A 21,241-nucleotide genomic window follows, 5' to 3' on the forward strand; every position below is an offset into this window, starting at 1 on the left:
GTTGCAGTGCGCGCGTGTTAGTCTGTGTCTTTAGTTCATGTTTCCTGTTTTATTTTGAAGGTCTTTGTCTGATGTTAATGTATCTGGTTTCGCTTCCCCTTGTCTCGTTAGGCCTGATTTGCCCCAGCTGTGTTTCCCTTCTGTTACCCATTCCCTGATTGCTCCCTCTGTGTATTTAAGCCCTGTGTTTCTCTGTGTCCGTGTCGCGATATACCATTTATCTAGCTGTGTGTTCTGTCAGTCTGTTCGTGTAAGTTTATTTTGGATACTCAGTTTTGTTACTTTTTTGAGTTTAACATTAAAGCTGTTTTGAGTTTAAGTTTTGCCTCCGAGTGTCTGCACCTTGGGTCCTATTCCTGTCTGCCCTGGGGTTGTTCTTATTTTCTTCAATCAGTGACGAATACTAAGATGTTCTGGCTTTGCGGAGGGCTTTCTTATAAAGCAACAAACTATTTCTCCAGGCTAAATGATGATCCTCTAAATTTGTGACACGCCATTTCCTCTCCAGCTTACGAGTCGTCTGCTTTAGGCTACGTGTTTGAGAATTATACCACGGAGTCAGGTACTTCTGATTTGAGGTCTTAGTTTTCACTGGAGCTACAGTATCCAGAGTCGTACCTAGTGAGGAGGTAAAATTATTATTAACAAGATAATAAGATATAATAATAATAATAAGATATAAGATATTAACAAGATAATCGACCTCTGTTGGGGTAGCATTCAGGTAGCTGCTCTGCTCTGTGTTGGTACAGGCCATTGAAGATGATAATAGTGGCTGGATTATATTCTTAAACTTAGTTACAGCATTTTCAGAAAGACATCTACTGTGATAAAGTCTACTCTCCACTGCTGTGTAATAAATTATTGTAAATGTAAATGTTATCAGGAAATGATCAGACAGGAGAGGGTTTTCAGGAAACACTGTTAAATGTTCAGTTTCTAGGCCATATGTTAAAACAAGATCTAGAGTGTGATTAAAGTGGTGGGTGGGTTCTTTTACATTTTGAGAGAAGCCAATTGAGTCTAATAACAGATTTAATGCCATGTTGAGGCTGTCATTTTTAGCATCAACATGGATGTTAAAATCACCCACAATAATTATTTTATCTGAGCTCAGAACTAAATTAGATATAAAGTCTGAGAAATCAGACAGAAACTCTGTGTAAGGCCCAGGTGGACGATAGATGATAACAAGTAAGACTGGTTTCTGAGTTTTACAGCTGGGGTGGACAAGACTAAGCATCAGACTTTCAAATGAATTAAAAGTCATCTGGGTCTTTGGTTGATTAATAGACTGGTGTGAAAAATTTTGCTGCCACACCTCCCCCTCGACCTGTGCTTCGAGATTTCTGGTAGTTAGAATGACTTGGGGGTGTTGATTCATTTAAACTAACATAATAATTCTGCTGCAACCAGGTTTCTGTAAGGCAGAGTAGATCGATTTGTTGATCAATTATTAAGTCATGTACTAACAGAGACTTGGAGGAGAGAGACCTAATATTTAATAATCCAAATTTCACTGTTTTACTCTTTGGTTCAGATGTGGATACTGTATTGTTCTTTCTTTGTGATTGTTTATGTTTAAGTTGTTTGTTGCTGGTTTTTAGTTTGTTTTTTGTCTGTTTGGGAGCTGACACAGTCTCTGTGGAGATGGGTTTTTTGTTTGTTTTTTTTTTGGGGGGGGGGGGGGGGGGGGGGGGGGGAAGAGGTGCTCCATCCAAAGTGGGATGGATGCCGTCTCTCCTAACAAGACCAGGCTTCCTCCAGAAGGTTTGCCAACTAACTATCACCACAAACAGGTTGTGTGGCTACATCAGCTTTCAGATATGGTCTATTTATGGACACACCTATGTTTCTTGCTCTATGTAGTATTTCAAAAAGCAGTTCAAACCAGTCATGCATCTCTGTCATGCTGCTGACTGTGGAAAATAACTACAGTCACGCTGGCAGCATGTTTGTACCATCTGTCTGCAACTGACAGTCAACCGAGACATTAACAGTAATTAACAAAGGAAAGAACCAAGAAGAAGGCAAGATAGCAGACCTGTTGTAAATGATGGTAGAGATAAAATTTGCTGTAGAAAGAAAGAACGAGGAGGACTGTGAGACAAGCGTCAACATTTTAGCATTAAAACTTCACACGCCACCTTAACCCTTGGATGCACAACCTACCAGTACCTACACTCTTCCACGATTGGGGTCAAAAATGACCCCAAATCAAATGCATTTTGCTATAAACTCGGTATTTATTCTTCAAAATCTTTAAAACGAAGAGTTAAAATCTTTTCATATTTGAGGTATTCCTCATAAAGCATGTTTGTGACATGACGCCCTTTGCATTTTTATTTATTTTTTCATTAATTTTAAGAAATTGCAGTTTTTGTATCAGTTGTATCACTTTTGTATGCTTGCTTGGCATATACTGCAGAAGCTGGGTCTTCCCTTTGAAAGGCACAAGTTGTTCATCCACTGTAACACAATCACTGAGGATGAGTTTCTGCCTGCAGTTGACCAGGAACAGGCCCCATATGTAGTGAAAAGCTACCATGTGGTTTTTTTTCAGTTGGTAGGCTGTGGTCCTCTTGTCATCAAAGTGCAAGAAATGGCGAATATCTTCAAATCTTTGAATTAATTGAATTGAATTGACATAGTGCCCTTGTACAATGGGTTATGCAGAGGACTCCCAAAAAGCACACCAACTGGTACATCCCAGTCCTTCTCACTTCCTGCAAGAATGGTCAATCAAATGAAGGCCAGGAGCTTATGTTTGATTACATTTTCCACTCTTTTCCCCTGTCTGTGGCTACTCTTCGTGCCTCCATGTTTGTGCATGTGAGCACCTCTTCCATTATATTATCAGATATGAACAGCTTCCACACATCTATTGGGGAGACAGTACTAAACCCAGGTGCAAGCCCTGGCCGTCTAATTCAAAATATTGTGGCTAGAGCAGTAAGAGGGGCTCATTCTGTTAGACTCAATATCCATTTCCTCTTCAGAGGACTCATCAGAGGACTCATCAGAGGACTCCTATGTGTCTGACTGGCCTTGTTCAGTGGGGGAGACAATAGTCTGGGTCCTCTATATCTGAGATGTCAGATTCTGAGTCAATGCCACTGATGGGCTCGTCATCCCATCCGTCTTGGATAATTTGTAGGGCAAGGTCCACAGGGATCCTAGCTGGCCTCATAGCAGCCATGTTACTTTAGATATTTTTTTAAAAACACCAGAAAGGACAATGTTTAAAATGCACAGAAAACTATAAACAGGGGTGTACATAAGTGGTCTGCAGGTGCGCATCTTTTATTTTGACAGCGAATGCACCTGATAAGAAGTTGGAATGCACGTTTGCGTACCTAAGATGTTCTGGAGGAGGACAGATATTTGTTTAGAACTCTTAAAGATGTCGAAGAAGAAAGCTCTGTAAGCAATTACTTTGGTGTTCCTCCACCGCAAAAGAAACGCGTATTCTCTGAATTTCTGGGAATACTTTTATTTTGGCAGCGAATGCACACCTGCGGACCACTTATGTACAGCCCTGACTATAAATCATGCATGTTAATGTGTAAAAATTAATTCCTGATCCATCAGAAGTGGGACAGTCAGAGTTGCTAAGAATGAAAGTTTGATAGAAGATTCCATAGGAACTGCTTGGGATCATTTTTGACCCCACGTGTGCATCTAAAGGTTAAAATCTCAAAGTGATCTGACCTAAATTTCTACTGAGTTCAAGATCTTTGAATGAGAACAGGACTTACACCGATCACTTTACATAAAAATGCTGTCAACTTGAGACTAAACCAACGCAGATCTTTATCAAGAGGTGCACATCTCATTATTCTGATTTGTTTTTTTTACAAACTGATAATCTTACTTCATCATTACAATAACATTTGTGGTCCCTGCTTCTCCTTTTAATCTATAATATACTTTTTTAAATTATATTTCCAAAGATAAGAAAACATTTATTATTAGATGAAAGATTCTTTCATTTTCCCTTTCTGTTATGTAAGCAGAAGCATTACTCGGCTTCACCCAGCCACACAGATGTTTTACATTTCTCATGTCCATCAAAAGACTAAATCACTGTTAAAGCATCAGTGGCATGTAAGCAAATACTTCCTTGTTGACACGTCTGTTGTTCTAAGTGTTCACTTCATCAGTGTCAGTGTTACCTTTCCCATTTAAAGACTGAAAGAGCTTGGCCGACTTCAAATCTCTGTGATGAATGCACTGAAAAGAAACAAAGAAGTTTGTGCAGATATTGGTGTATGTCTTGATCCATGCTGCATCAGGTATGGAAAGGACTCTGTTCATGTTTTCAGTGGGAGAAATGTTTCGTCATCATCCTGGTGACTTCTTCAGTCTCAGCTGACTGCAGGTTTCCCCAACCTTATACACAGTACGTTTGCACAATGACTGAAACCAGCGCCACTGACTAACGATAAACTATGAGCTCAGTTTCATCATCATTAATATTTACATTTTTCATGGCCATTGATCAGTGGCCATGAGTACCATTCACACAGAGGTGAAGAATTGCTGCAATCACACCATTAGATCCAAGGTGTTCTGAAGAACACCTTGGATCTTATTGAGAAGGTGAGAGATTTGAACTGTGTCTTCATTCCACCTACTTCACATACAAGGGTCAGTACTACAGGCAGAAACATGGGTGTGCCATGGGCTCCCCAGTTTCACCTAATTTGTAAATGGAAGAAGTGGAAAAGAGGGCTTTGCTATCCTACTCTGGAACACCACCAAGCCATTGGTTCAGGTATGTGGATGACACCTGGGTGAAAATCAAATCTCAGGACGTTCCACATTTCACGGATCACATTAACTCGGTGGACCAACACATCAGATTCACCAGGGAGGATATGAACAGTGGCAGGTTAGCCTTCTTAGACTGTGAGATCTCCATCAGTAATGGGGGACATCCAAAAGCTGACGTGTACCGTAAACCTACACATATGGATCAGTATTTAAGGTTTGACTCTCATCATCCGCTGGAGCACAAACTGGGTGTCATCAGGACGCTACAACACAGAGCGAACACCATCCCCACTGACACAGCAGCCAGGGAAGCATCCATCCATTTTCTGCTGTTTAATCAGGGCTGGGTCATGCAGTCAGCAGTTAAGGCAGAAAAGCCCAGACCTCCCTCTTCCTGGCCATTTCCTACTAGGAGCACACCAGACGATGTACTCTATCTAGTGTGTCCTGTGTCTGCTCTGGAGCCTCTTCCCTTTGGGACATGCTGAGAACACCTCAGCTTGGAGATACTCAGGAGAAATCCTGATAATATGCCCAAACCGCCTCACCGGCTCCTAGTGATACCCATGAGTAGCAGCTCAACTATGAGCCCCTCATGCTGTCAGCTCACCCATGGTTTTTGTGAGGTTTCTGGTTATTTTATGAGACTGTTTAGTTCTTGGCTTTCTACTCTCAGTGTAGGGCTTTAGTCTCATTATTGTTTCTATGATGTTTTTCCTGCCACTCTAAAGTCTCTTGAGATTTTTCATATTTTGATATTTATTAGTCTGGCCTCCTTAGTGTCCACTAAATATTGATTAATTACTCCAGCAGGCATTCATCATTATTATTATTATTAGTAGTAGTATTAGTATTATTATCATCAGTTTTTTTTTTTTTTAAAGACATTTATACCTTCTTCCCTGCTTTTTAGAAACTTGCTTCTATGAGCCTGGCCTGTATTATCTGACTTTAAACCGATCTACATGAATGCATATGAACAAAAAAAAAAAAAAAAGAGAAAAGAATAGAAAATGAAACTATTCAATGCCACTGATCCAGATAGATGAGCTCACAGCAACTTTAAAAAACACACACACACAGGATAAGAGAGAAGAGAAGAGAGAAACGAAAAGTTAAATACCTGCTTTATTTGCACAGCACCATTCTGTCATGAGAGCATTACACAATGTACGAAAAGAGCCGTGTTGTTTCCAAATACTATTAGACTGAAGGAACCAAATTGATTCAGAGTTGTCGACTATAAGAGGGCAGTGAGCAGCTACAAATGCCTTGACCTTGACCCTTGTCTGCAGGTGGAACCTTTGGCCTGACTTGGTGGAGAAGAGAACAAAGACGAAGGGGGGGGGGGGTGAAAGAGGTCCAGGCCCTTGTAGCAGAGGTCAGGCGCACCTGAAGGGTGACGTGCATGAGTTCACAATTTACAGCAACTTCTTGGAAAAGCAAGATATTCTGGTAAGAGAAAGGGAGGAACAAAAAGCAAAATACCTCTGCTTTGTTTGCACAGCACCATTGTGCAATGAACAGGTGCAAAAAGAGCCGTATTGTTTACCTGAAGACCATTTGACTGAAGAAACAAAACTATTAAATGTCTGACAACTGATATCACAATAAAAAAAATCTAAAAACTGAAATAAAAACCCCATGGAGAACCTACAAACATAGAAAGGCGCTGCCCAGATTCAAATGCTGTGAGGCAGAGCTAATTACTGAGCCAGGATTCTACACCTATTATTATTACATCCACATGACTGGAAGTTAGTCACCTTCACAAAGCACGGTGTGTTATCCTGAGGTCATTGTCCATCTGGACTCGCTGATTCTTTATTCTGTTGTGTATCTATGTAAAAGACCAAACTACGATATGATACATTTGAAATCCTGTGCTATACAAATACAGGTATCTGTACTGTGACACAATAAAAAAAAAAAGCTGTATCAACACCGGCCAGTGCAATGGCAGTCTTTATATTCTTGTATGTGATGGTACAGTTAGTATACGACCTAGGCAGAGGAACAGGAAGTAGCTCAGACTGGAAGGAAAACCAGATACAGTGTGTGACCTTTGATGTTGGTGGCACTTGAACATGCTGTGTGGAACTGAGACGGTCCAACGGTTATAAGAATTTGCTGGAAAATCATGAATGATGAATAATGAAGTGGGTGAAGTAAGAGAATGGATGGAGACATGGAGCAGGTAAAAGTGAGAAGCATAGACAGCTCCCGCATGAAGGCAGTAGACAGGACAAGCTGAGAAAATTAAACTGGGCAGAGCCTCTGTTCGCATTCATTTTTGGTCCCAGCAATAAAGGTTATTAATGTATTAATGTACTAACTTAAACCAAACATTAAAACACTTTCTAAGGCATCTTAAATATTAGTTATTAAATATAACACCAGGTGTTTCTTTTATTTGGTTAATTTATTATTTATTTTTACATTTTAGCTCTTGTTGTTTCTTTTAGAAGCTGGGCTGTGCGCCACCCTGTATTTTGATCATCTGATTTTAAACTGTTCTACATGTATGCATATGATTGAAAAATGAAACTAAAACTATGCAGTGCAACTGCAAACAAAAAGCAAAATACCTCTGCTTTGTTTGCACAGACCACAAGAGTTGCATAGAAAGAGCTGTGTTGTTTACCTGAAGGCCATTTGACTGATGAAACCAAATTATTAAAAGTCTGAGAACCAATGTTCCCTGTAATGTTTCATGTGTCTGAGCGAACACACAAACTCCCTGAGCGGTCCCCTGGACCACTGTGAGCAACAGCAGTTTTGTGCACTGTGGTCACGCCAGCATCGAATCCATCCAAGTTGCATGTTTATTAAAATAATAAAATCACAGCATTTACATTTATGTTAGATTACTTTTAAACTGCTTTAGCCCACTTACAACGAAAATGTAAAAAAAAAAAAATCTAGCCATTGACCTGTGTAGTATGTTAACACTATTGGAAATAAAAATAACTTCAACTCCAATTTTGAAAACACAATTTTCTGTTTCTTTTTTTAAATTTTTTTTAAAGCTCTGACTTGTATTATGAGTCTGTGGTCTGAGAGAGAGTCTCTCTGCAAAATACAGGATATAATGACCAATGTTGGGCAATTAATTATATAGTTACTCCTCAAAAAAGTAACTGAGTTTTGCAAACAACAAAGTTTTTTTCAGCTTTTTACCTAAAAATGCAGCCAAGGCGTTTTTTTTTCAACAAACATTGCAGATATTTTTATCATAACTCTGGTTTTACGTGGCCGATCAACACAATTTAAAAACTGGTATAAAGTCCACACTTTTTCCGTCAGTTGTTCCATCTGTCCTGCTCACATCTCCAATGGTTGTGCACGTTGTCATTAACGTGGCTTCACTCCACATCAGCTGCTTTGCTAGCTAGTGATGTGCGGATCGATCCTGAAATATCGATTCCTTTGATACCAATCATTTATGTTCTAGAATCGATTCTCACATTAAAATATTGATATTTTAGTAATTCAGGGTAAATTTGTAGTTTATCATTAACAGGAACACAGTGGAAAGAAACTATAACTATAAAGAAGGAGAGCACAGCTGGGAGAAATCAGAACTGACGAGACAAGCAAGCAAAGCAGGACACATTCACATAAGACACGGACCTTCAAAGTAAAACAGGAAGTATAACACAGAGACGCAAACTTGACACGGTGGAGACAGCAACTAAGAAACACAGACATAAACCATAAGGCAGAGGACTCTTAGAACCAAAATACACAGAGGGAAATACTAAGCTTGGAACACAAGAAACTAGACTCGAGGGAGTAACAAAAGACCAACCATGAGAACATAATTCACAATACAGAGTGACAGAAAACACAAGAAACTCAAACATGCAAAGACACAGACGTACACTGAACAGAGTGTACGTCTGTACAAAATACAAGAATCACAAAGAACTAAAAACACTGGGTCAGGAGACCCAGGACCCTGACAGTCGGTCGGCTCAGATATTTGAAGTTTACACTTCAAGCATTCTCACCTGAAAATATCTTAAAAGTTTATTTTGTGACCCAGAAAGAGTAATATTTCAAACTTTGCCACTCTGCGTTCCTCCGTGTTAAGAGATATATTCTAAAACACTTCTTCAGCTGAGAATCAGAGAGGAGAAACACAGTTTTACTTGTATACAACGGCAGTCACCAGAGCTCACACACAAGAGTGAGCCTCAAAGACTAGCACTGAGAGACTTCCCCGGTCTTTATTTATATACTTCAGTGAGCGTTTGTTCCTTACACTGGAATGTGGAGGTGTATATGTATGTGTGTGTGTGTGTGTGTGTGTGTGTGTGTGTGAGACCCCATAAACGACTTCCCTTAACCTGCTGGTCTGGAAAATCCAACAGTTCATCTATATGTAAAAAAGGCACTTAGACTAAAACTGACATAGCTACGTTAATCCTACCGTAAAACAATAAGACAAGGTACAACCTTTCCCATGCTCCTAGGATGTGGGGGTGAATGCCAGAACACCCTGGAATGTTACAGACTTCCTAGGATGAGACATTCTTTCAATATGCCACCAACTATATACTTCTAAACACAAATGATTACATGCAGTATTCTACCATATGCAAACTTATATCAGTAAAAGATTATACTGACTACTAAGTACAATTTTCCATTGACACTCCGCCACTGCCTCGATTGAGTTTTGGACGAAATGCATTCTGGGATATTGCATTTCGTCATTTCAAGCTGATTGGAGACCAAAACAGTCAATCAGATAATTTTGTATCCAAGTCTGTCATTGGCTGGTTTTGTGGCACAAATATAACGGCGTACACAAAGAGTTGAGCTCGCACAGGCATAAATGTTGAGAGCACGAGCAACACATTGCGAGTGCAAATGCAAAACCTGAGTGAGACGGGCTGCTATTGTGTGTGTGTGTGTGTGTGTGGATAATAGCAAACACTGAAATACATTTTTTGCACGCAGTTCACTCAAATTTAGCTTTTCTTCGCTCAAAATAAATTTATCCTCAAAATGCAACACTTGCACCTGCAAACTTTTTTTTACGTGCACTCAGAATAGTGGCACAAAAATAACGCCATACGGTTCTAAGAGCCGTTTCGTTCGCGACCGACACATCACTAATAAGGACGCTGTCATAGCCTGTCAACCACGTTGATTAGCTGCGTATATACGAATGTGAATCACGTGATTGGCTGGACTATGGGATAAGGTGGCATCGTTCTAATCCCATACAGGAGCAGCCAGCTACTGACTGACTAACACTGCAAAACAGAATTGTTCAAGTTTTAATGTTAATTTCAATTCAGGTTAGATTTTTTTTCTGTGCGCAGAGACTGTGCCAGCAGCTTAGAGGGAACATTGGTGAGAACACATATGTATTTAACTTTACATCGTCAAGCAAAAGGAGAACATTCAAACTATGCAGAAGGAATGAATTATGAATCATAACTGAATTATGTGGTATCAGTTTGTTTCTAGGGCTACTGTTCTACATTCTCTTGTATATTTATGTAAAAGAACCAAAGTATGAGACAAAACATTAAATCAAAATAGCATTTAAAAAAAAGCAAACTCACTGTGGAAATGATCTGAAATGTAAAATGAAAATCAGAACAACTGATTCATTATCGTCACACTGCAGTGATGTCAGTTTGCTACATAGGAAATTCTGTAGTGTTAGAACAGATGTATTCGTGCTGTACTGAAACCTGGTGTGATGTGAAACTATCACGTGGATTAAACTTGTTTTCAGGCGTAACCCTGTTTTTACAGGATAACAATAACATGTCTGTGTGCCAGGAATCAGATAAGTTAGGTTTCATTTACTCTGTGTAGGCTGTAGCTCACCTCATTTCCAGTATATACATTTTTAAACAGGTGTGTTTTCCTGCTCAGACCAGTTTTGCAGCTCTTATTGTTCTCTCACATAGCGTGCATGCCACTAGACTTGGCAGGACTGTGCCCTGCTTCGTATATAAAGATGCTGCAGGTGGATGTGAGCAGCATCTCTGGAGACAGAGTTGGGTTTGGAGGATCATGGCTTCCACACTGATGCTCCTGCTTCAGCTGCTCCTGGTCTCACTGGTGTCTGCTTCTCATTACTTTGGGGGAACCACCACCTACACCTACAAAGGAAGAAACCCTGATGGCTCATTTAATGTGAGATACACAACGTTTAACTGTACTTAATATTAATGACAGCTAATAAGTGAAGCTGTTTTCCCGACTATGTGGCAGGTCTGATTATTCTGATAGAATAAACAGAAAATTAGCGTTCAGTGCTTTCGCTTTTCAGCTTTTTCCTTGAATTCCTTAATTTTTGCTTCTTAACTTATCCATGCATTTTAAACACTTTGTCTTTTATTAAAGTTTAAACAAATACTAAACTTTATTTTTTTTTTAACTATTGAGAACAACCAAGAAATGTTCATCAATGAAAACATTATGAAAAACACAATAATAATAATTATGATGATGATGAAGATGATTATTATCGTGCTTCACTTTCTTCACCTCTAAATCCAGAGTGCCTTGACTAATCAATGGCTGCAGACGTGGCTTCCATGACCTACATTTGTTATTTATTGTGTTAAAATTGTGATCACATGATCAAACACAGATACTGAACCTTCTTCATACTGATAACATGGAGTAAAACTAAAATAACTGGTGAGAATCTGACTGAGTTGCTTATATGATATTTTCTATAGGTTCAAATTCGGGACAGGGACACCTATGATGGATGTTACGACACCCTCCACTGGTATTGTTACAGTGGATACTGTGGCTACACCTCCACAAGTCAGAGAGGCACACTGGACAGGAGCACCAGTGCTCCACAGTATAACAGACAATGGTGTGAAGCTGAAACCGTCACCACGCGGGTCGTCCCGAGCAACAGACCTTTTGAAATGCGGTGAGCATTTTTTACTGAAGTATGAAGATGTTGTTGATGTGCTTCATTATGTGTGACTATTGGTTACAGTTACTGAGTTAAAGTCATCTTATTCATTAAATAACTTCCTGTTTAGTAACTTACTTAGTTATTTCCAAACATTCCAGGTCAGCCAGCTGCTGCTGGATCCCCACACGTACCTATTACTGGGGCCATTCATGGTACTTGAACACTCTTGTGGATTTGGGAGAAAGATCCGACACTGGAGAACCAAACAGATCACCAGAAATTGCCATCCTACCTTTCCTCAGGTAAGCTTCCTGAAACTGATTTAAACTATTAGCCTCTGAACTGAAATCTGAATTTCAAAATGTCATCCTGCAGCAAAACCTGCTTATCTCAAAAAGGGAAACAATACGCTCATTTGTTTTTATCAACCAGCAGTCAAATTAAAACATTATACTTACTGACCAAGCATCATTTAGGCAGCCAGGACTTATTTGGTAATTTTGGCTGTGAAAGGCCCAGAAATCTAGAAGTGAATGCTTTTGCCCCCTTTTCAGAACAATCTCATCTGGCATTCATTTTACATTATTGTATTGTTATGACAACGGAACAACAGTAAAAAAAAACAAAAAAAAAAGAACTTTGTTTTTTCAGATTTATAGTTAACTGGAAACAGATATTTAACAAAATGTAACACAACATCAATTTTATAGATCAACAATGCTAAATATGATATTTAGCATAGCACTTTTTGCACATATTTAAAATATGTCGCCTCAGTATTTTTAAATGTCCAGGCCTTATTAGGGGCGTTGTTGCTTCTCCACACCCACCTCTCTGCTCGTGTGTCATCAATTTTTACTTGTGATTGGACTGAAACCGTTCACATTTTCCCTCTAGCGTAAACGACGACGGAGTTACAGTCATTTAAAAAGCACTTGTAAAAGGGTTAATTTAATTTACAGTGAGAACTCTACCAGTTGCTGTATAATTACTTCTTTCATTTAGATTTATTTTTAAGTCTATTTTTCCCTCAGCTCTGTCATTAAACATTTTTCTTTTTACCTTTTTGATCAATTTTCTATACAAGATAATCATGCTAGTGAATGACTCATGTTACTGTGTGAGACACTGAGAGAGACTTTGTTAATGTGTTTATTGAAGAGTTCCTGAAAACTGCCCACGGACATACAAGCTGATGTCCTTTGATCCTGATGGAGACAAAGTCAGATGCAGATATGGAAATCCAGGAAGTGCAGAGTGCGCCGTATGCACCCAACATTCAGGCTTCCACTTACACCAGGTTAGCTGATGTTCTAATCCACTGTACAATAACTCCCTTGTGGTTTTTCCCTTTAACTACAAAATGTTCTCACTGTTAGGACTCCTGCACGTTACATTACCAATACACTAATGCTGACCCCAGGGTGAATTCATTTGAGTTGGTGGTGGAGGATTTCCCACAAGGACACATCAGTCTGAGATACTCCGATGGATCCCAGTCCTCCAGGTCTCCTCTGTCCGCAAGAAGGAAACGATCTGCCACCATGTATCCAACAACTACACACACCCCCACTACCACATCATGGTGGTGGGGGTGGGGGTCAACTACAGCTGCTCCCACTACAACTACAACAGCCCCCACTACCACATCATGGTGGTGGTGGACAACTACAGCCGCTCCTACTACATCTACAGCTGCACCATGGTGGTGGTGGTGGGGGTCAACTACAGCTGCTCCCACTACGACTACAACAGCCCCCACTACCACATCATGGTGGTGGTGGACAACTCCAGTCGCTCCTACTACATCTACAGCCGCACCATGGTGGTGGTGGTGGGGGTCAACTACAGCTGCTCCCACTACGACTACAACAGCCCCCACTACCACATCATGGTGGTGGTGGACAACTCCAGCCGCTCCTACTACATCTACAGCTGCACCATGGTGGTGGTGGTGGGGGTCAACTACAGCTGCTCCCACTACGACTACAACAGCCCCCACTACCACATCATGGTGGTGGTGGACAACTCCAGCCACTCCTACTACATCTACAGCTGCACCATGGTGGTGGTGGTGGGGGTCAACAACAGCTGCTCCCACTACAACTACAACAGTCCCCACTACCACACCATGGTGGTGGACTACAGGGAGAACGCTGCAGGCGACCTCTCCTCCCCTCAGTAAACTACCGTTGCAGTTCTCTTTCCTTGGTAAGGCCCATTGTTGTCTCAGTGTTTGATGATGTGATGATGCAGCACACTCCAGTCTGCTCTGTTCTCAGCATGTTGCTGCTTTCATGACTCTGCACATGAAGACAGTGGTAACTGTGGTAGAAACAGCTGATTGCAGCAGACCTATTTACTCATGTGACCCACAGTTTATCTTAAAAACTTAATATTAGTTTTACCTGTTTGCACTGAATTCTTCAGCAGCCCAGGAACCAAACTCCACTTCACGTGTTTGTTTAAAGCCTTAAACTTTTGCTATGCAGACAGCTGCTTCTTCCTGTTTTGATAATGGATGCTTATTTGTTACTACTCTAACTGTACTCCAGTGGATCCACCTGCTCCTTCATGCCAGGAGGGACTATACTTGCCCCAGTTTGTGCACCCAACACCTGCACACGGACAGCGCATTCATGCAGAGGTCAACAAAGAGGTGGAGATCAGAATCAAAGCACAGGCTTCATATGCAGCGTGAGTGAGACAAAGCTTGATTAAGGAGGCCTGATGGCAGCGAAACATTATTATCACTTCAGCAGCAAAGCTCAGCTCAGCATTAATGAGCTAATCCTTGTTTCCTTCTGTTGTTTTCTTACAGAGTACAAGATATCATCATAAGCGGGCCAATGAATATGACCAAGCACAGAACCACACATAATGAGTTTGTGCTTCGGTGGACGCCGTTCTCCAGCGATCTGGGAGATTATTTCCCAGTGTGCTTTGCTGTTGAATCGGCGACAGGGTTAGCCTCGGTTTCATTCCTTTAAACACAGAATTAGTTTGGGAGAACAAACTCATAATTTGACTCTTTGTGGGTTTTTCAGGTCAGCAGTGACCAGTTTTCCACACTCTCATAACCACGGCACCCCGACTTCACAGTAAGTGACTTTTTAATGTTTTTATTCGTTTGTTTGTTTTCAATTATTATTATGAAGTATACAACATACAGAATAGAGCAGGACAGATTAGCAAGCTTACAGCCAAGACAGAGGTGGTGACAAAAATTGATCCAATAGGATTTTAACAGTTGGATCTACCTACCTGTAGTTAAAATGTCAATCCTTCTGAATATCAAATGATCCATTGTCGATGTTCCCTATATCTCCTAACTACGGTGGCCCCTAGAGACAAAGCACGTACAAACTCCAAAACACTTGCAAACTCCAAAACACTTGCAAACTCCAAAACACTTGCAAAATCCAAAACACATGCAAACTCCAAAACACGTGCAAACTCCAAAACACTTGCAAACTCCAAAACACTTGCAAAATCCAAAACACATGCAAATTCCAAAACACATGCAAACTCCAAAACACTTGCAAAATCCAAAACACTTGCAAACCCCAAAACACTTGCAAAATCCAAAACACTTGCAAACCCCAAAACACTTGCAAACTCCAAAACACTTGCAAACCCCAAAACACTTGCAAACTCCAAAACACGTACAAACTCCAAAACACTTGCAAATTCCAAAACACTTGCAAAATCCAAAACACATGCAAACTCCAAAACACTTGCAAATTCCAAAACACTTGCAAACTCCAAAACCAGAGATGGGTAACGCGTTACTGTAATCCGATTACTTTTTTCAAGTAACGAGTAAAGTAAGGGATTACTATTGCAAAAACGGTAATTAGATTACCGTTACTTTCCCGTAGGAACGCTGCGTTACTGCGTTACTAAAACCGTGATTTTCTTGCGAGAGTGTCTCATGACAGTGATGTAAGCGAGTGCGACGTTCGTGACAACAGCTGTGTGCAGATCAACAATGGATCATATATCGAGTGCGGGAGAGAGTATGAGCGTGCAGCGTTTAAAGCGTGGAAGTACTGACCTTACTTTGAGTTTGATTCCGTAAAAAGTGACAAAAACATTAGTGTCCGTTGTGCGTGGGAAGAAAACTTCTTTTTACAGCGAAAAAAACCCTAAACTTCCAAACAAGCACCGAGTAGCTACGACGTAATGAGAAACTGCGGTATCCTTCCACTGACCGCTGCGGCACACCTGCATCAGGATAAACCTCCGCCTACTCTACTCCTGCTTTACAGGTGAAAATAGAGCAAAAGGACCGCTAGTCTTTGACTTTATTTATTTTCTGCTGTGTTTTACTTGCATCTGAAAGAGTGAGTGTAAGCACTATATATATATATATATATATATATTATGTGCTGGAATGTGCAGAAAATAGGTTTAAATGTTAAACTAATTTCTTCCAGTCAGAGAATGGTGCATATAATTAAAATTTTGCTTCATGCATAAAGTTAAAAGATTAAAACTAACAAAACAAGTTTTAAAAAGAGACTTTTCCATTTGATTACATTTTGTATGATGGATAATGCAGAAAAAGTAGAATTGGGCTGAAAGATCTATCACTTTATCACCTATTCAGGTTGTAAATCATGTTTTTAAAAAGTAACTAAGTAACTAAGTAATTAATTACTTTTGAAAATAAGTAATCAGTAAAGTAATGGGATTACTTTTTGGGGGGAAGTAATCTGATTACTTTTTTCAAGTAACTTGACCAACACTGTCCAAAACACATGCAAACTCCAAAACACATGCAAATTCCAAAACACAACGGAAGTGCTCCAGGACGCTAGGGGCAGTGTTGAGCTTTTGTTACCTAGTAACTACACAAGCCAGGAAGTACCAATGACCGGATTTTGGGCTGTATCCCAGGGTCAGGGTCTGCAGCCTTAAAGGCCGCATTTTAAGGCCGATTACGTCACAGCGACATGACGAAGGCTGTCCCAATTCAAAGGCTGCTCGAAATGCGGCCCTCAAATGCGTCCTTCATTTCCCTGAATTTTAAGGATGGGTCGGTGTAGCCTTCATGGCCCAACATAGCGCTTCACAGTTCCACTATTCATTCACTCTCCAATTCACACACTGGTGGAAGCTACAGTTGTAGCCACAGCTGCCCTGGGGCAGACTGACAGAAGCAAGGCTGCCTCGCGCCACTGGCCCCTCTGGCCAACACCAGTAGGTGGCAGGGTAAAGTGTCTTGCCCAAGGACACAACGATCGAACCGGCGACCTTCCGGTTACAGATGCGCTTCCCAAACCCCTGAGCCACGGTCGCCCGTTCAACTCTTATATCTTAGTAAATCTTTAGTCCTTAATCCAAATATTTCTGGTTTTAAACCAAAACTAGCATTCTGCTCAGACATACTTTTATCGGACCTCCCATTTGGAAGGAGAGAAAGATGTTTTTGGTGCTTTAAAACATGTGCCTTCATAATAAATAATACAGTTATTTACAGTTTCAAGAGTGTTTGAAGAAATAAAGGAAAAAAGGAAAATTATTTAAGTCACACAATAAGTCAACTTATCATTGTTCTAATGTCTCTTCAGGTCCGGCGTCTATCAGTCCGAGATGAGGTGTGTCATCTTGAAAGTTGGAACAGAGGAAAGTGAGTCTAAAGTTGTCTTTGATATCAAAATTTAAAAAAAAAAAAAAAATTGAAAAACAAATTGGAAATATGTCAACTTTTTGGACATATTTTCAAGACTTAACTCATTCTTCTTATAGTTAATATTCTAACTTTTTGACAATTAGAGTTGGAGAATTTTTACATATTTCTGGCAACATTAAAATAAACTGAAATTGTAAATCTTTAAATCTGTAGTGTTGCATTGCATTAGGTTTAGCTTAATGAAGTGTCATGGTCTGCGAGGGCAGACCGTGTGGAGTGAGTTGAGGACCCAAGAGCAGACAGAGGCGAGGAGACAAAACTGAACTTAACAAACAGCGAGCCTTTATTTAGGGCCAAAAACTCATGGAAAAAACAACAAGAAAGTAACTGAGGGAAAACCTGACCATAGGCTAGGAAACTATGACTCTTACTGAGAATTTAGACTATGACTAAACAACATACAAACTATGGCTGGGAACCTATGACAAGGGGTAGGGAAGATACACAGACGACACGACGACGAACAAAGGAAGACTGAGGACTTAAATACACACATGAGGTGATCAGGGGAAGTGGAGACACATGAGAACACAGCTGACTCGAATGAAACATAATGACAATACAGAGGAGAGTAACACTAACTACAATGAACAAAGAACACCAGACTCTTCCAAAATAAAACAGGAAACACAGAGACATAGACATGAACTTAACATAACCGACAAGAAACATGACACGTAGACGCAGGAACCAAGAGTCTGAGTACAGGGGGAGATGACAGAAACAACTAAGAAATAACTAACCAGCAACCTAGAAATTAACTAGATCGAAAATGAATACAAAAATACCTAAAACTCAAACACTGGTTCACACGACCCAGTACCGTGACATGAAGAGTCCTTTGAATGGGTATCATAAGGTAAATTCTAAGTCTGTATGTTTTTTTTTACATCATAACATATTTTATACGTTTTTAACTTGTTTCAGTTAAAACCAACGTGATCTGCACTGAGTCTGAAATGAGAGTAGAGGTGGAGAAATCGTCCCTCCGTGGACTCCATGAGGATCACCTGCGTCTCAGTGAGCCCAGCAACACCCTCTGCAGCCTGGAGAGATACTCCAACAGCACTCACATCATCGGCGTCATCCCTCTCAATGCTTGTGGCACTCAGATCGAGGTAACCAGAGCTCCTTTGTATCTATTCTGTTGTTGTTGGTTTAGATATCAGAACGAGGACTGACAGAGTGATGTTTGACTCTGCAGGAAGACGAGGAACATCTCATTTTCAAGAATGAAATCACCACAGTGAATGACAGCAGAGCTCTGATCACCAGGAAACATAACCTGGAAATAGAGTTCTACTGTCAGTACCCCAAAAAGGGGAACTTGTCACTGAGCTTCACAGCACACAGGAAGATTGTGGAAGTGTTTGATAAAGGCTTCGGCACGTTCACCTACCAGTTTGAGTTTTACCCCGACAACCAGTTCAGAAGCATCATTGATCCCAGTTCGTACCCTCTGGAGTACGACGTAGGGCAGAAGATTTACATGCAGATAGATGCGTCCTCCATAGTCAACGACACCGAGATGTTTGTGGAGTCCTGCAGAGCCTCACCGTACGACAACCCCAATTACCATCCAACCTACTCCATCATTGAAGACGGGTACGCATGTGGATCAATATATAAAAGAAAAGAAGGAAAACCAGAGTTTTACCAAAGTTTTCTCTTTTCTTTGATTCTGAAATGCTGTAGAAACCCCGTGATGTCTCTGCTTCTGTAGCAGCTTTGATTGTAAGACATGGAGTTACAGCAGCTGTGTGGTCTTTGTGCTCGGCTCTGATTAGGTGCCCCGTGGACCCAACTGTGATGATCCATGAGACGGACAACAAGAGACAGTTTAGATTCTGCATCGAGGCCTTCAAGTTCATCGGTTTGCACGATCAGGTAAAGAACTGTAGATATCTAAAAGCTCCAATTTCTAAAAGCACTAATAAATATGCCCAATTTTAGTCTCATTTTAAAGGTATTTATTTAGTTTTTAGCTGCTTTTTTAAACTTTACTTAGAGTTCTTTTATGTGCTTGTGGTGGAAAACTATTTCCACTACTCGTCAGTCAATGTTATATTACTTTTGAGACTCTTAATATTTGGTAAATGTATAAAAATGGCTCAAATTCCTGAACAAATAATGCAATACTGCTGCTGAACTGCTTCATTTATCTTCATTGTTTTGATTTTAAATCCATTGTAGTAGTCTACAGATTTACAATAAAAACTGTGCAGAAACACATGAAGTTACTTAGGCAGTGACATTTGTGCTTTCTCCTTGGCTGGGATGGAGAAGCAAAGGTTTGACTGCAGCTCTGCTCTTGTTCCACTAGAGGGGGCAACTGTACGTCTGCTGATATACTGACAGTGTGTCCTGTTTCACTCAGGTATACATCAGCTGTTCAGTAATGATGTGTGAAGCAGGGAATCCCAACAGCAGGTGCTCACAGGGATGCATCAACTCCACGTCAAACCATCACCACCACTCCCACCGCCGAAAGAGGGACTCTGCAATCCAGACTGCAGCGCACTTCGTTTCCCAGGGTCCTCTGCGTTTGAAGAGGTCAGCAGACACCAGCATGAGTGCAGGTATGGAAACACAAAGTGCTTCTTAACATTAGCTTCGTTGTTTGACTTTCACTAAAGTGTGAACAATGCTGAGGTTCTATTGTGGTCTTCAGGGAACAACCTGAACCTGAACCTGAACCTGGTCTTCATCGCTGGATGTCTTCTTGCTGCTGTTGCCATGATCTGTGGAGTGCTCCTGTACAGGGCCAAAATGTCAAAGGTCAAATACCAGCGTTTGGCCTTGAGTGAAAATTAAGACAGCAGTGAATCAGAATACCAGTTCCTGCATTACTTTTGAATGAACCTCATTTTGCTGTCAGAGTTTCGGTGTTTGTGTATCTGCTCATGTTTAAATCAATCATGAATTTAATTCTTTATAATTCAGCTTAATTTGTGTAGCGTGAATTCACAACAACAGTCACTTCAATTAGCTTTATAATGTAGGGCACAGTCCCAGCTGTTACAGCTGTATTTGTGTTTGCGAGTTTTAAGAGAAAACAGACATAAAACAAGACTTTGAATGATGAATCTTTGGATTGTTGTTCAGTCGTGCAGCTTTACAGCAGCTTTTCTTTTTATATGTTAGAGTGTGATTTACAGAAAGCGTGAATGTTAACCTGTGCTCCTCTATAATCATTTCTATGCACATTTGAGTAAATTTGGGATCAACATTAAAGCGGTTATTATAAACTTTTCTTCAATAAAAATCAATAAAGGCGCTCTCACGTGTTAGTGCTTTTCTTTCATTCTCTGCTGTGCCTTCAAATGCCTGAGAAGCTCCTTTCCTCAGTTAAAGTGTTGCATCAGCCACTGCATTCCATTAGCCTGTATGTATACATGTGTATCGGCAATAAAGTTAAATTCGAATCAGTGCTCTTCATCAGCTGGTTACCAGGCAACCTGAAATGCTCAAGAAGCCGTTTTTGTGGCTCCCGCCCTGACATGTAAAACGAGGAAAGCACTTCATGTATGTTAAAAAGTATAGCGTGTTGCGTTTATGAAATCAATGGGCTGCTGCAGAGAAAACTACAATTTTCTGCGTGCAATAAAAACAAAAAGTTGAAGGTTGTGTTCAAATAAAACACTCACATTTCTATTTGAGTCCTGCTGGTGTTTATGAAGGAAACAGCCAAACTTAAATCTGCACCTGCAGCAAACCAAAACTGCAGTGTGCCTTCATCATGCTGTCACAGGCGTGCAGTCGGCCTGAAGAAAAAAAGAGAGTATTTCACTGAATGATGTAAAACATAAATGTGCTGAATGACAACCAACTGAGACATTTATTGTGCCTGGTTAATG

General features: G+C 40.4%; 1 protein-coding gene and 1 long non-coding RNA gene across 4 annotated transcripts in view; one reads left to right on the plus strand and one right to left on the minus strand.

Annotated features, from left to right (window-relative positions):
• The window catches only part of LOC148101655 (uncharacterized), a 51,610-nt gene extending 30,958 nt beyond the window's left edge, over positions 1–20,652 (plus strand). Inside the window, exons 1-15 of one of the 3 annotated variants that reach the window (XM_087846680.1) lie at positions 10,610–10,941; positions 11,493–11,698; positions 11,845–11,988; positions 12,848–12,986; positions 13,066–13,237; positions 13,322–13,897; positions 14,242–14,383; positions 14,508–14,651; positions 14,734–14,787; positions 17,263–17,321; positions 18,312–18,502; positions 18,589–18,989; positions 19,172–19,271; positions 19,762–19,963; positions 20,056–20,652. In XM_087846680.1, the coding sequence (XP_087702806.1) occupies positions 10,819–10,941; positions 11,493–11,698; positions 11,845–11,988; positions 12,848–12,986; positions 13,066–13,237; positions 13,322–13,897; positions 14,242–14,383; positions 14,508–14,651; positions 14,734–14,787; positions 17,263–17,321; positions 18,312–18,502; positions 18,589–18,989; positions 19,172–19,271; positions 19,762–19,963; positions 20,056–20,198 (2,796 nt within the window). In that variant the 5' untranslated portion in view covers positions 10,610–10,818 and the 3' untranslated portion in view covers positions 20,199–20,652. Of the gene's footprint in view, positions 1–10,609; positions 10,942–11,492; positions 11,699–11,844; positions 11,989–12,847; positions 12,987–13,065; positions 13,898–14,241; positions 14,384–14,507; positions 14,652–14,733; positions 14,788–17,262; positions 17,322–18,311; positions 18,503–18,588; positions 18,990–19,171; positions 19,272–19,761; positions 19,964–20,055 lie in introns of those variants that run through there. The other 2 variants (XM_087846679.1, XM_087846677.1) reach the window with 2 other exon arrangements.
• On the minus strand, positions 17,645–20,072 carry LOC148101657 (uncharacterized). The gene is made up of 2 exons (XR_015719681.1): positions 18,784–20,072; positions 17,645–18,582 (listed from the first exon to the last, which is right to left on the minus strand). It is a non-coding gene; the product is annotated as an uncharacterized LOC148101657 (long non-coding RNA).
• Positions 20,653–21,241: the final 589 nt, after the last annotated feature.

This window comes from Neolamprologus brichardi, chromosome 9 (assembly GCF_056152115.1).
Source record: "Neolamprologus brichardi isolate AB-2024 chromosome 9, ASM5615211v1, whole genome shotgun sequence".
Classification (NCBI taxonomy): domain Eukaryota; kingdom Metazoa; phylum Chordata; class Actinopteri; order Cichliformes; family Cichlidae; genus Neolamprologus; species Neolamprologus brichardi.